General features: G+C 43.1%; 1 protein-coding gene across 4 annotated transcripts in view; it reads right to left on the bottom strand.

Moving 5' to 3' along the window:
- Positions 1–16,468, bottom strand: part of LOC143019994 (forkhead box protein K2-like) — a 92,353-nt gene that overhangs the window by 58,000 nt on the left and 17,885 nt on the right. For 3 of the 4 annotated variants that reach the window (XM_076176077.1, XM_076176078.1, XM_076176076.1), the window contains exon 2: positions 9,981–10,166. In XM_076176077.1, the coding sequence (XP_076032192.1) occupies positions 9,981–10,166 (186 nt within the window). Of the gene's footprint in view, positions 1–9,980; positions 10,167–15,936; positions 15,978–16,468 lie in introns of those variants that run through there. The other variant, XM_076176079.1, reaches the window with a different exon arrangement.

The raw sequence follows: 16,468 nt of genomic DNA, 5'->3' as shown, positions 1-16,468 counted from the left end.
CCTTACTGTGCCACGTAGGCACTTGTGCTCCTCTTCACCGTGTGCCACGTCACCAGTAAGCTTCCTCTTCCCCTTCCCCTTCCCCTTCCTCTTCCTCCTCCTCCTCCTCTCGCGCTTCCTTGTTTACCAGACTGCAATCAACTTCCGCTCACCCACCACCACGGGCTCCCTCCTCCCCTTCCCTTCGTCTTCCCCTCACACAAATGCCCTCCTCCTCCTCCTCCTCCTCCTCCCTCCGTTCGACTTCCTCCTTCTCCCTCCCCTACACCCGCCTGACCTTTCTCAGCCTTCCCTTCCTCCTCCTCCTCCTCCTCCTCCTGGCGAGCTCAAAGCAGTCGCCCCCAAGTGCCGCCATGTCCTGTCGTGACATCGAACGGAGAAAGAGGTAAAGAGAGAAGAGGAGGAGGAGGAGGAGGAGGAGGAGGAGGAGGAGGACGACGACGAAGAAGACGAGGGGGAGGGGAAGGGGAAAATGAGGGCGAGGAGGACGAGAAGCAGGGGGAGAAGGGGGAGGAAGAGGAGGAGCGGAAGTGGAGGAGAGGAAGTGAAGACGCAAATCCTGGTTATGCCTACTGGCTGGCTTCTGACGTCATCAGCGAAGTCATGCCTAACCCGAGGGACCTGGCTGCTGCTCACGTAAGACGTGTACACACACACACACACACACACACACACACACACATACACACACACACACACACACAAACTCCATATATATATATACATTATATATATATATATATATATATATATATATATATATATATGCGCAGCGTACAATCACAACCCCGTATAACACCAGCAAGATCTGTTTCACACCGGTAACACCACTACTATCACCAAACTACCTCCCGTCACCCTACTCGACGATTCCCTGTCCGGCTCTGCTGCACCACAGAGACTATCCACCACCACCACCTCCCCCTTTGCCTTCCTTCCCTCCCTCCCTGACTAGTCTACCTCTGGTTGCTATCGCACAGAGACGCACATCATGCTTGTACTCACTCGACTTCAACATAAACAATAACTATCACACACACACACACACACACAGTCCCACTGTACATATGCCAAGATGTGTTTTTTTTTTTTTTTTTTTAACTGAACTTTTAGACCTTTTCAACTATGGGAAGAAATGACCTACGTTTCACTCGCTCCTGCTACACACAATACACACAGGCGTTCTCGCACACCCCTCTTGCACAAATAGTCTTTTGTACTTGCTCACTACTTTTTCACACACGTAACTTTCTCTTCCGTCGTTCCACCAACAGCAGCCCATAACTTCAACAGCAAAACACACACACACACACACACACACACACACACACACACACACACACACACACACACACACACACACACACACACACACACACACACACACAGCTGCAGCAACGGACACAAAAGAAGGCGCAATACGCCTTGCGCTCACATACAAAACAAACGCGCGGCGCGCATACAAACCTCATACACATTCGTACCCAAAAGTTACGCAAGGTGCGTAGCACGGCTCTCTCCATACACATCTCGATTCTGGCCGCGCGCGTACACATACGCAACAGAACACGGGCGAGCGAGCGTGCGTACGTACGTACGAACAAACACTCGAGCTTCTCCCCCAACTCTCGTACATGTGGATATAAACACATCGCCTGCTTGCTTGCTTCTCTCCTATCCCCCCCGCTCTCTTTCTCTCTCTCTCACAAACACGCACACACATGTGAACATGTGTACACGGCCAGCCGGCTATGTTTACGTCCGCATACTTCTCACCCTATGCGTGTACACACACACACACACACACACACACACACACACACACACACACACACACACACACACACACACACACACACACCTGATACCATTCCCCAATGCCCACATATACAAACTTGCACTGGCTACTAAATATATTAAAAAATCCAGTTAACCTAGACTTTACTGAAAACCGGCCTGGCAGCAATATGGATGAAGAGAAACAATAACACAAGGAGAGGGAGAGAGAGAGAGAGAGAGCGACGTCCACGGTGCTTCGTGGAAATTTCAAAACCGAAATACTTCCAAGGACTAAATAACATTCCGGCCGTCGCCTGTCGATTTTATTCAGCACAGGAAGCTCCAATCCCCTTGTCACCTACAGTTTAATATCCTTCTCAAACTTCCGGGGAACTTCGTCGTTGGAGGAGGACCGCTGCCCTCTACAACTTGGACGAGTAACTTGTCCTGGTCACAACAAACAACAACGTCGCCCTCCGACCGAGCGGCCATTCAAAACATCCCCCCTTCCCCTCCCTCCTCCACCATTTAATCCGTTTTCTATTCGCCTTAGAGGGAGTCGCGCATCCTCTTCTGCGCTGCCTAGTTTGATTAATTCATTTTCCAGTTATCAATCTTCATATTATTATTATTATCTTACTTTTGATATTGTTGACCAATACTATTATCAAAGTTCTTCGATTATCAGTTGCTGCTGCTCCATTTGAAACCTCCCGACGGATCCAGAATTTTATATTTTAAATATAATGCGGAACTGAATCGCATCGCCTGACGACATCCATTCCTGAACGAAACTAAGCCTCGGGGCCGTTTCGATGAGTTTAGAACTCTGCTAAAATATTTTTATTTGTTGTATGAATACAATTGTATTTACAAAAAATTACTGTAATTATAAAAAGAACTGAATTTTATGAAAGTGTATTGAATATTCATAAGACTGACAATGCAAGCTGCTGCTGCTGCTGCTGCTGCAGTCAGGCGATGTTATTCAACCAAGACCCACGTACCCTTTCAGCTGAATAAAATCGCTTGACGACAATGGTTACGGACTGTATTTAACCAGCGTTTCTATTCCCTCTGGACACGGAATTCACGTCAAACGCACGAACGAATCGATGGCTTGGTTAACGTGCCAGAGCAAGAACCAAGTAGCTTTAAGGTACTTGTCCTCAATCTATCCATATATAGTACATTTACACATCGACTTAAGGTTCCCCTAAGTGCGTGCGTGCGTGCGTGCACACGCACACACCACACACATACAGACACACAAAGTTGGTAACACGGGCCAGTCACCTATTGGATTTATACCGCGGCACTTCCGTGGATTAATTATGGAAACAAGAGCGTTGATGAGCCAAGTTTTCATTAACCAAAACATAACAAGTGACGTCATCGGTTTGGTGGTGCTAACGTGACGGGGCACCACACACGCAGACGTACTGCCGCCTCAACCACAATTGTAACCACCACCACCACTACGTCTACCATCTACCACAATTGTGACTACCACCAACTCTACCACCATCGAGATTTCCCCGTTTTCAACAACAACAACAAGCACTCTGGGTTATTAGTGAAAGTCTCCCCCACAAGCAGGACCTGGGGAGGAGTGAGAGATGAGGAGGACGACGAGAAGAGGTGGAAAAGGAGGAAGACGAGAAGAGGAAGAAGAGGTGGAAGAGGAGGAGGAGGAGGAGGAGGAGGAGGAGGAGGAGGAGGAGGAGGAGGAGGAGGAGGAGGAGGAGGAGGGCCCTGGAGTCAGCGGCCGTTTCCGTAGCACAGCACTAGCAGCAACAGCAGTACACGACGACGACGACGACGACGACGACGAGAGGTGACACGACGGGCACGTGATACGCCGTCGCCGCCACCGCCACACCATAAAAAGGCCTCGAGAGAACGCGCGCGCGCACACACACACACATACAGTACACGTACATTCACGCGCGGGTTGATGTGATAACCGAGACAGGAGGAGGAGGAGGAGGAGGAGGAGGAGGAGGAGGAGGAGGAGGAGGAGGAGGAGGAGGAGGAGGAGGAGGGGGATAGGAGGGGGATAGGAGGGGGAGGGAGAGGAAGACGAGGAGGATGAAGAAGGGGTGGAATGAGGATGGCTAGAAATCAACGAAAGAAAGGAGGGGATGAAGAAGAAGAAGAAGAAGAAGAAGAAGAAGAAGAAGAAGAAGAAGAAGAAGAAGAAGAAGAAGAAGAAAGGGGGAAAAAGATTAGATCGAAGAGATGGAGGGGAAGGAGGTAGAGGAAGAGAAGTAAACATGAAGAAGATGATGAGGAGGAAGAGGGGAGGCTGAGGAGGGGGAAGGAGGATCAAGTGGAATATGAGGAGGATGTGGAGGATGTGGAAGATGTGCAGTGCATCCCTATCCCCAGGATAGTTTATTATCCTGGCCAAGACCACACGATTTATTTGGCTTTCGAGAACTCCCTCCCTCCCCCTCTCCCCCCGTGCGCCCTTCGAAGAGGTTCCAACATGTTCCATGGGGAGGAGGAGGAGGAGGAGGAGGAGGAGGAGGAGGAGGAGGAGGAGGAGGAGGAGGAGGAGGAGGAGGAGGAGGAGGAAGAGAATAACCGTAAGCACAGAAGGCCCGGGAAACTGGCATTGCGGGCGAGTGAGAGTGCCGAGGGACTGCGTAGTCGAGGAGAACTTCGACTTTGTAAACATTGTGGAAAGAGAGGGAGAACGGGGGCGGCGCGTGTTTAGCAAAGGGGAGGGGAGGGGAGGGATCGAGTGATGATGATGTGTATAGTTTGGGGTGGAAAGTTTATTATGGAGAGAAAGGGTGTACGGGGGGTGAGAGGAGGGTTAATTACGGGGAGTACGGAGAGGGAGTGGAGAATTGGGGAGTAACAGTGGGAGATGCCTTCAGGTAGGGTTGGCAGGAGACAGGTAAGCTGTGTGGGAGGTCACCGTGGGTGGTGTCAATGAGAGGAGGAGGAGGAGGAGGAGGAGGAGGAGGAGATGGATGTTGCGGGCGTGAATTCGTGGGTGTGGGGTGGGGGTTGCATTTTTTTTAAATGAAGAAAGGAGGTAGGGTGAGAGGAATGGGAAGGTGCGGGAGTTATGGGAATGAGGGTGGGAGAGAGGCGGGGGTGGAAGGGGCGGGCTATGGAGGAGAAAGTGGAGGAAGGATGGGTGTGTATGGGTGCTGTGCAGGCAGCGGGAGGGGAGGGGTCATGAAGGAAATGTATGGACGGTCACTGTGAACAGGTGGGTGAAATAGGTGGTGGGAAGGATGCACCGGTGGATTGGTGGATGCATGGGGGAGGAGGAGGCGTAAGTGGAGGTGGAGGGATGCGTGGAGGGGAGGAGGGGGAGAAAATACAGGTAAGAAAGCATGGCAAGAGACGAGTTTGTAGACGAGCTTGAAGAGGACGACGGGGAGAAAGAGGAGAAATAGGATGTGGAGGAAGAGGAGGAGGAAGAGGAGGAGGACGAGGAGGACGAGGAGGAAGTGGAGGACGAGGAGGAAGTGGAGGACGAGGAGGAAGAGGAAGTGGAGGACGAGGAGGAAGTGGAGGAAGAGGAGGAAGTGGAGGAGGAGGAGGAAGAGGAGGAAGTGGAGGAAGTGGAGGACGAGGAGGAAGTGGAGGACGAGGAGGAAGTGGAGGACTAGGAGGAAGAGGAGAAGAAGGAAGATGAGGCATGGAAAGTGGTGAGAGGGGAGGTTGCACGTGAAAGAAAAGGGGGGGGGGAGCTAAGAGCAAGGAGGGGGACGGAAGGGAAAGGACTACACACATATAAACGTGTTTTCCATTCCGAAAAGCGAGGAGGAGGAGGAGGGGGGGGGGTCGTAGCTAGACGAGGTCCATTGAGTAAAGAATTGGGGGAGGGGGGCTAAGCCACGGGGAAGAGCATCGTGGGTGAGCTGGGGGAAAAGTGGGGGATGGGTTGGGGAGGAAGTGTGTGCGTGCGTGCGTGCGTGTGCGTGCGTGTGCGTGTGTGTGTGTGTGTGTGTGTGTGTGCGTGTGTGTGCGTGTGTGTGTGTGTGTGTGTGTGTGTTTGTGTTCACCATGGCCTTTGGATCACGTGTTGGACTCGTGATCGACAGCTATTTCCCTCCCGGAAGAGAGCTCAGAGCTCGTATGACCGATCTATGGGTAATGCTATGACTTTACACACACACAACTCCCCGCCCACGAGAGTCAGAGTAACGACCCGAAGCGCAGCGATACCGAAATAATTTCGGCCCTGGGCAGGATTCGAACCAGGTACTGCGAGCACCACCGTGCTGGCAGTCCAGCACTCTACCAACCGCGCCACCGTGTGTGTGTGTGTGTGTGTGTGTGTGTGTGTGTGTGTGTGTGTGTGTGTGTGTGTGTGTGTGCGCGCGCGCTCAGGGCCTCTCGATGAGGGTTCCTCATGAGTGTGGCGACAAATGATCACGGGGTGAGGGGAATCCTTTGGGGAGATTACATAGCTACGTTGCTGGTGGCACCGCCGCCGCAGCCGCCGCCCGCACCAGACCAGGACTGAGTCAGTGACGGGAGAGACGCTTGCCAGACGGAGAAGGGAGTCCCTATGATCGAAAGGTGACCTCTCCCCACCAAGTCAACATCCTTGTTTATGCGATTCTGTTGCTTTAAAGGGTCATTGGTGACAATGACACCGATTGCCCGTGTATATAAACTATATCTGCACTTATTGTAACATAGTTTATTATCTAACTATACCTATGCATTTATGTATTTTATTTGTTATTTACATTATAATAGTTTTATTTATCTATTTATTATTATTATAATTTTTTTCCACATCCGACCTAAATATGGACCAAAAGGTCTCCTGTCGGTATGCTCCGCCTTTGTAATCCTTTATAAAAAAAATTACTTCAACGAGTCAATCTCTAGATTTAGTTCAACTTGAGAGAGAGAGAGAGAGAGAGAGAGAGAGAGAGAGAGAGAGAGAGAGAGAGAGAGAGAGAGAGAGAGAGAGAGAGAGAGAGAGAGAGAGAGAGAGAGAGAGAGAGAGAGAGAGAGAGAGAGCTATTTCCCTTTCCTTCCATTAACGAGTCAACACCACCCAACCCAACGTGAAGCCTGTGCAGGGCACCACATTCATTGAGTATACAGGGCGAGGGAGAGGGAGATGGGGAAGCAGACGGAGGAGGAGAGGAAGAGAGTCGTGGGGGGGGGGAGTGTAATGGCAGAGCCCATGATGGATGCGAATAACTTCCGCCACGGATGAGTCAGAGGTGGACGGTGGGTGTTTACCCGCGAAGACCACGTGTGAGGACCACTTTTGTTTATTTATTTTTTTATTTACTTTTCTTTATTAGTCCTATTAATATTATTATTATTATTATTATTATCATTATTATTATTATTATTATCATCATCATATCATGGTTCCTGTCCCCGTTTTTTTATCTATATTACTATATTACACACATTTGCTGACCAAACGAAGTCACTCTAAGCGGGAAGGATGGGAGGGGAAAGGAAGGGAGAGGGAAAGGGAGAGGTGGGTGAGAGAAGAAAGATAGGCGAGATCTGGAGGGGAGAGTGGGAGAAAGACGAGGACAGGGAAGGAAAAGGTGGATTATAAAAATTAAAGAAATAAAAGGACGATGAGGGAGAAGAGAAGAAATCACAGAAGAAGACGAAGAAGAAGTCTCCTCAGCCTCCATGCTGCATTTCCCTACAAGACCGAGTCGCTTAAAATTCTTCCACAACTAGAGGCTAGTCTCCAATAAAAATAATAATAATAATAATAATAGAATAATAAAAAATAAAAATAAAAAGAATATTGACAATAATATATAACTTCTGCTCTCTCCCTCTATTCTGCATCTTTTGAAACTCCTCCTGCATAACCTGTAGAACAACTTCTCCACCTCTCCAGTGCGATGGCGTCCCTAAGGACAGAAGCGCTGGTACAAAACCCACGAGGGAGCCTCCCGCTCCAGATATTTCCCCACGGCCTTCCGGACTCCGCCCTCTTCTGAGCAGACACATTCAAGTAACTCCCATTGTTCCCCCACAGACACATTCCCTCATCTTTTATTGAGCCCCATAACCTACATCATTCCTTTGTAAAGACCTACAATAGGCACAGGCATGCAGTGATCCTGCCATACGGATATCAGAGAACTTCGCCTCCAACACCTTCATAATAAACCCACACCCCAAGTGGTTGGCACTCAAGTTCTTTGGACTCGGTGCAAGATCTATCTTTAACAACTTCAACCGTCTCTCCTTTCCCCCTTTTCCCAACAATTAAAGCTGACAACCAGCAACTGTTCCTGTCATCCTCTTATTAACAGTCCTGTAACTGTACTAACTCACTTCTAATAAGAGACCAGGACCAGACTCCTCATCCAGATGTACACAAAAATGGCGTCGATAACAAGGCTTCATACACAGCTGGCACTCTACCTCTACCAGGCTAACATGATGACTTATTCAGACAGCAAACACATACTGAGCTAGCTCAATACCTTCCTCCTGCATGCATACACTACTCTCACGATAAAGTCTTCTATGTGTCTATCCACTCCTAGGTAGAAGAAAAAAAAAAAAATGCTATGAGGTATCCCCTAACCCCCATATGTTTTCCATATAACACTATGCTACAGCCAATGAGCAACAAGAGTTTTTTTAAATCGGAGTCTGCATTTTTTTTATGGTGATACTATATTTGGACATTTCCCACTTTTTGTCACACATGGGCTCCCCAACTTTGCATTTCAGATTGGGGATTGAAAAGTATCACGAAATGTTGAAAAACTGGAAGTACTGGCTTTCAAATATCATAGCTTTATCCCCTTCAACCTTTCTTTTACTTTCTCCTAACTCCATGACTACATAAAACATTGAATTTCTCTATACAAACATCATTGCCTGATTCCACTTCCTTGCTGAATGAAGGTAGCTCAAATTCCTTACCATTAATTCTGTCAACATCTACTAAGCTAAAAGCCAAAATCTACTTACATCCTAAGTTCCTTCCATTCCTTACAATTTCACTTTCATATTTGATGCTTCCCTTCCTACTTCATCTCCTAATCTTCTACCATGATACTTAAAAAATCTACGAAGTAAATCATGATGGCAATAGCAATGTCACCTCCCATATTTAGGGGTACAACCTAAGTTGTACCAAATTTTGTATCTATATACCAAAAGGTTTCTTCTCCCCCTTACAAGGAAATTAGGCAGCAAAAGTATACACCCAACCTCCACCAATCCACTCAATAAAACTTAATAAGCATATTCTCTTCACCAATGTTGCATTTTTCTATTCAAGTTCCATCATCCACTATCTATTGTTTTTTTTGTTTCATTTCTATATATCTATCTTTATCTATATGTTTTTGTATACTAACTTTCACTCCACTATACCAGACAACTTTATCAAAGATGTCACCAGTCTTTGGTATAGAAAAAACAGCCACTAGCTCCTCATTAGCATCCCACAATGTTGGGAGACAAAGTATTGCATAACTTTAATTCCTGCAATCTGCCATGGTCAAATCAAGAACCATGACTTGTGCACTATCAAAATTGTTGAAATTCTCTATTAGAAAAAAAATAATAATAAAAAAATAAAAATAGTAGTAGTTAAGTAATTTTTTATGTATATATGTCATAAACAAGGGTTAAATTTTTTCTTGATGGTTTTTTCAAAGAGGGAAAATTTCCGAATTCTATCCATTCAGTTATTTTGGTCAATAGAAGCTATCCAAAAAGAATTTAACTTTTCTTTGGAAATGATGTTTCCCTTGTTAGGTACCTATCTAGCCCAAATTTTGTTTTTACCTACATTTACTTAAGCATTCACAATGGTTTCCATTATAATTTCAACCATGCTCACTTGTCTCAATCTACACTTAATTTATCCTACATTTGTGTTTAAGCTGTTTATTTCTCCAGCATTATATGACACACACACACACACACTGCACTATACCAGTGCCTTGGTCAAATGCAATGCAGCAAGACACAATACAGTATCAAATTTAACACTAACCTAGTAATGACATGTGCAATTAATTCCTTCAATACAAAGACCTTGTTCTATTTATACTTTTCATCAAGGCTCCATCAGTTCTGTTTGCTCTTCATCCGAATAAAATTTGTTCGAACAAATCAAAGACTGAAGGGGTTTCAATACCTTATACTATCCGACTAGATTTATGTACAGAGGGAACAAAATCCTACTACAATGCTCCATCCCTTACCTTATCGTTCCCGTAGGAGATGGGAAAGGCGAACCATATGTAGCTTCAGGGTCAGGAATGTTAATCTTAAGAGGCTGCATCTTCCGTTTTGGAGGCGAGGGGACCCTGGCAGGAGGGGGGTCCATGTCATCCACCAAAGACTGGAACTGGATCTTTATGTTGGTACTTGGAAACCTTAGAGTACATCTGCAAGAGAATGAAACAAAAACAATTTAGCACCATTTCTAAGACTTCTTGCTTTCAGTGGACGGACATCAAGTCAACTGTACCAACGATAACACAATTTTACTGATGACCAGTGCACTAGACTACTTTATACAACAATTACCTTGAAGACAATGACAATTTATCCATCTATATACCATGAGTTTTTTCCCACCCTTTATAGGGGCTATAGCTTAAGAGGCACATACCTATGTCCACCCATTCCATTCCCTTATATCACCCTTTCTACCCCTCCCATCTCGTTCCTGCATCCCCCAACTGCCCTTGGTCAAATGCAATGCAGCAAGACACCGTACATCCACAGTAAAGCCACTTAACTTAATCAGCGACCCCCCGTCCCCTCATCAAGAAAGAGAAGACAGGGAGAAATCCCCTTCAGGCTGTGTCAGAAAATATAACCTTCTACCTATACCACACAACACATCCACTCAAAAACACATCTAAACTCAGATGGTTAAGTAAACTATCTACAAGAGACCACCAAACTTGATACTCTACAAACACCCCACCCCTCAACATCAGGCCAGACAGAAAAATCCCTCCAAGGTAGTCAGAACAACATTGGTAAGTTTGCATTCCGGACACCATCCAGTATTAAAATAATGTCAAAATAGGCCTGAATGAAACTGTCCTAGATGCAACCACCACATGAAGGATACCTCATTCTAACTCAAGGAAAAAATATAGTTTTTGTTATCTGGGATATGGCTACAGTGGGGGAGTGTGGAGGTGTTTGGTGTCTTCTATGTGTTGGATGCATTTGAGGCAGTTTGTTTCTGTGGCCAGGTTATTTCTGTACCAGTTCCTTGTTAGTACTGGACAGTGACCTAACAAGTCATATTGTGGTTCTTGCTTCACTTGCAGGGATTTTTCTGTGGGTCTAATGTCTGAAGAGGTTTCATGGAGTACTGTTTGGTGGTTGGTCTTAAACTAGTATTGTAATTTAATGACTCCTTTCTTATTGATGTGCTGTGGTGCAGGTAAGCATTTAACTTCATAAGTTAACTGTTGTCCACCCACCGCACAAGCTTATCAGTATGCAGATGAACAGATCTCATAGGTTCACTCTCAAAATAGTACTGATGCTGCAATCTCCATCAGCATCTCTTAACCTAGAGTAATGTCATTTTCCTCAAACCAGTCCTCCAGAAGAGAAATCTGTGCCTTCCCACCCAAAATATTCTCAATTTACGATGTGGCCACACAAACTATGTACCATAAGTGTAACAGAGTTCCCCTACCCAAGGGGTGGACAATATGTACCCACATCAGGGAGCTAGTGGTTGCTTATTGTTTGTAATCATGCAATAATTTTTGTGGGCTCATCTTGTAACAAAACAGTATCACAAAAAAATAATAATAATAACAATAATAATAATACATTCATACAAAAATACAGCACAATAATTTAACACTGGTCAAAGGACCCTCAACCAAAATTATTTCTCCCTGGTTGTCACATTTTCCAGGAATAACAAAAAATAAATAAACTGCTAAAATAAACTGCTAAGAAGTTAAAAATAACATATAACCTATTTCTACTGTTATCCTATCTGTAAGCATTAGTATTCAAACATGATCATCATCCCCAATTGCAGAAGGGCCTTATGCTAACGTCTCTGAATAAGAGTTTCAATTGCAGAACACAAATGGAAAATTATTTTCAATTTTTCTTTTTGTTCTCAACAAATATTTGGTAGCATTCCAGAGTTGCCAGATACTGCTGAACAATAAATCTGTAAAGGTCATGCAAATCAATAGTCTCTTTGATGAACTCAACATGCAAGCTTCATAAATTAGTATCAAAGAATTATGGAAGCAAACTGCCTACAAGTGAAGTGATTGAAAATTAGGAGGGGAAATGTAATTATGTGCTGTCACTTATGTGATGACATCAGCATGACTTGCTAAGTCGCTCATAAAATATCCACTTTCATGACAGACATCTCTTTTGCTTTCTTCTTTTACCCTGGCTCGTACCAGACCATGTTATTAATCTGAGGCAAAACTTTGTTACAGAAAGGAGGTTAAACCTTCGGTAACTTCCACACCAACGGGTGGTTATACTTGTACTTGAAACTACTACCAAGCCATTTCACTTGCTCCCACATGCATCTTTCATATCAAAGGGGTTAAGAAAAAGTTGCTTAGAAAAACAAAATAAATAAAAATAATAATAAAAATAAAAATAATAAATAAATAAAAATAAATGAACAAACGAACAGATAAAAAAAAAATCTACCATAAAGATTTATCTTACAGAACACCTTTGTTTACCAAACAATTCCAACAGTCACCCTATCACGACTTGAGGATTGCATCACCTTTCCTAAACTCTATAATGCATATCATCATTACTGCCCAAGATTTTACTTTTAATTAAAAACCCTTGAATACTGAGCAGATCTTGTTGGGCATCATTCCAATAACTTTCTGTTCAAGAACATCTTTTCTTCTTGTAAGCATTTTAGTCTCAGAGCCCAACTAATACTATCTCTACCTTCCTCTGGTACATCTGCAATATTCCCAAACATATCCTACTCACATTCAAGCAAGTCATTAAAGAACAAGTTTCCCTACCACTGGATTCCAGTTCTCATATTTGTACTTCATATAATTTTCAAACTCCTCAACAGTGCCCAACCAAGAACCGATTACCCACCTCCATGAAACTGATAACTTTCTGCTACCTTACATCTCCTTTCCCACATCTATAAGCCATATTATCATCTCCAAGGATAGAAGCACCAGTATCAATTAAATAACAATACTCCTACCCCATGAATTCAGTTTAATAGTCTGTCAATGCAATAACCAGAATATCAGCACTTTAGTTACAACTCAAATGGCTCCACATGACAGACTTACTCCACCAGAAAGGCTACTCTGTTGCCACATCAAGTAATCTGACTTTGGAAACAAAATCTGTAAATCTGTAAACATGATGAAAGGATAAACATTTGCCTTCTGATATTTCAAATATTTTAAGTTTTACTAGACTATACTTAAAACAGCTTTAACCATTTTTTTCTTCTAATTTCTAACCAGCTCCCAACCTACCTTATAAGGCAATTAATTTTGTTCATGTCTCAAGCTATAACCATCCTGATCTTCCCATATTTCATATTCCTATCATCTGAATCTATAGCTGGCTCTCTCTACATCAGTCACCCTTTAATGTTCCTGCAGCAGCCTACATCCACTTTAAATCCAAGTAGACAACCCTTCACTGCAACCTTTGAGGGACAGCTTTTAAACTATCCATGCTTTGCTCTTCATTAAAAAAAAAAAAAAATCAGTGATTCAAAACACATTAATCTGCCCCTTGTGAACTCAATGATATTTTATATTTCACTCTGGCTACCACCAGGCAATTTTATGAATTTCCATGACAACCCTTTGGCAATGAAGGGGTTCTTTAAACCCCTCTATAACACATGCCACTGTTTTGGTTGTTACCAGACTGTTATCAAAACCTTCATGGTACACTTTAGCAACACAGTTCCTTTTTATTCTACAAGAAGCTACCTCAAATAACTTCACAAGTAATGACAAACTATAAAAGTATGCTTGAATCAAAGATACCAAACATAACTTTCCATTCCTCACAAATATATCCCAAAAACAACCTCAACACCCCACATGATGTCCATACAAAGACACACACACTCAGACTACAAAACAAGCACTCCATAAGAGACTAAAAGTTCTATACTTCATTAGGCTCCCCCAGACCCTAAAAGGGATTTGTGGGAAAACCACATTCCAGACATGGTATTCGTCATGGAGATGGGACTGCTCAACCAGTCTAGGGAACAACATAGACTCAGAAACTTGCCTTACAAAGAGAGGCTTAAGCACCTTAACTTACACTCTCTGGAAAGACACAGAGTGCGGGGTGATCTAATAGAGGTGTTCAATTGGATCAAAAGCTTTAACAAGGGTGATTCAAACAAGCTCATCATATTACAACAACAGGGCAGGACTTAATCAGGGCTGTGGAGTCGGAACACAAAACCTCCAACTCCTCTATTTTTGGCACCACCGACTCCGACATTTTTGGGACCTCCGACTCCTCTTCATGTAATTAACTGATTATGGCTTACATATTTTATAAAGCCTATACAACACACATACACTCCAATCTTGAGTAGACTTGTATCATTATAACTGGTTTATATCAAAGAATAAAGATATATGTTATAGTGTGGCTTTCCTATGTTTGACCTCTTCATTAATACTTTATTACTGAAGTAGAGAATTTTTGAAAGGATATTGAAGAAAATTCAGTAAAATAAAAATTCTATAATGTACCTCTTGATTTAACTACATACTGGTACTGCTATGCGATTATTGCGATAGACATTACTCTGATTCTGGAACCAATCTTATCGATATGAGTACTATACAAGATACAGCTGAACATGTTTGAAACGCGAAACTTTTTTTTTTCAACTTTAAATATCCTTATTTCAATAATTCAATGTTAAAAATTATAGAGGGGACAAAGAGGGGGAAAGGAGAGAAGAGATAGTGTTATTGCATTAGTCTACAGTTGAAATCGTAATTAACCTACTGTTTGGCAACACAGCAGTGGGAGAAACCACCAAACTGATGGAGTGATGGAAATGACACATATGGAAGTTGACAGTAATATTACAGCTCCCTTGACTGTGTCAACAGAAGGTGTAAAATGGAGGTGTTTATCTAATTTATTCAAGTAATACTTTGGATGTTTATCGCTCTATGTATAAATTTGAAAGCCAGCTTTGCACAAGGACGTTTTGGGGGTTTAGTGGAATGAGATTTATTACATTTTATAAAATGATGTTTTTTATATATAATCTACTTAAAAGGAGTGTGCACTGCATAACTCTACAGACTAAACGAAGGTATTATAAAGTGTAAATTTAACTGGAGTCAGAATCAGTATATTTTTTCCGACTCCGACTCCAGTGACACCGTAATTGCTTCCAACTCCGACTTTGAGTGATTTGTGGACTGAACTGGTGGTCCCAGCCATTCACCTAAGAGTCACACATCTACTGCAAGACACCTGGAGTAATGGCAGGATTGATCTTTCACAATTGTCTTAAAAAAAAAAAAAAAAAAATCTAACATTATGCTCATCCACATGGAGTACCTCCTTTATATAAAGGGAGTAGGGGCTCATATGAAGTGGATGGGGTAACCATCTCCAGATGTCAGACTAAACCAGTGCCTGAGATGGGTTACCTGGCTGCCGTTAGGTCTCCTGCCATAGACATGGCACAATGAATTGACTGATCTTCCCACTTCCATTATTTATTATTTTCTGTGCCCTTCCTGCTTTCTTTTAGCTTTCCTCTGAAAATATTACAATATTATTTTACATACATCATATAATACCAAAGACTTTTTCCAATATTTCTAATACTACAACCCTTTTCTAACTTATGATTTAACATATATTTTTATCCTTCGCTTGTGTAATTTTTTTAATCATCTTGCCCTCTTTACTACTCTTAAATGCTTTCCATAACCACCTTTCACACCTAAATAAATTCAACATCATACTTCTGCACACACCAATTAGTGAAAAAATAGTTTTGCCAAACAACTGTATTTGTTTACACAGATGACTAGATATTCAGTGAACAACTCTGGCTTAGTCCATAAGAACTCAAACTGGCAACCCAATCCATTAGAAACTCCATTATCTACTTTCAACAAATCTTGTGTGTACTGGTACCTCTCCATGAAGTGTTTCAGTTCCATACTTTCACCACTCTCACTCCAACTATTAATACATACTCTGGACCTAATCAACCATCTGAAGACTAAGAAACCTTCAGCAATTCATTGTTCTGCTATCAAAGCAATGCACGGGAGGGAGGATAATTTTATCAGTTATTGTTATCACTACTAAAAGCCAAGATAACAAACAATTCTACTCAACCTTGTTCAAACAAATTTGTAAATTTCTGTCCAAAAGCTTAACACAAATACTAAACTTCGTAGACTTGTCATGTACGTTGGACAAGACGACATGCAATGTACCCATATAAAACAGGTATACACCTATGAAGTCCTTATACTGTATCAGGGACCAATAATTATTATGGGGCAGATTGTACGACTGTCAGCTATAGGGGGAAATGCAGAAAAATGGGGAAGGGAAAGAGAAACATAGAACATTTTTTTAAATAAATGAATAAACAAATAAATGAATAAACAAAGAAATAAATCAGGTCACAAAAGGAGAGGGTCTTGTGTGGGTAGGA

The sequence above is a fragment of the Oratosquilla oratoria genome, chromosome 38 (genome assembly GCF_046742065.1).
Source record: "Oratosquilla oratoria isolate Oo_2021 chromosome 38, ASM4674206v1, whole genome shotgun sequence".
NCBI lineage: Eukaryota > Metazoa > Arthropoda > Malacostraca > Stomatopoda > Squillidae > Oratosquilla > Oratosquilla oratoria.
The sequence above is the reverse complement of the archived record's forward strand: the minus strand, read 5'-3'. Positions and strand labels throughout refer to the sequence as shown.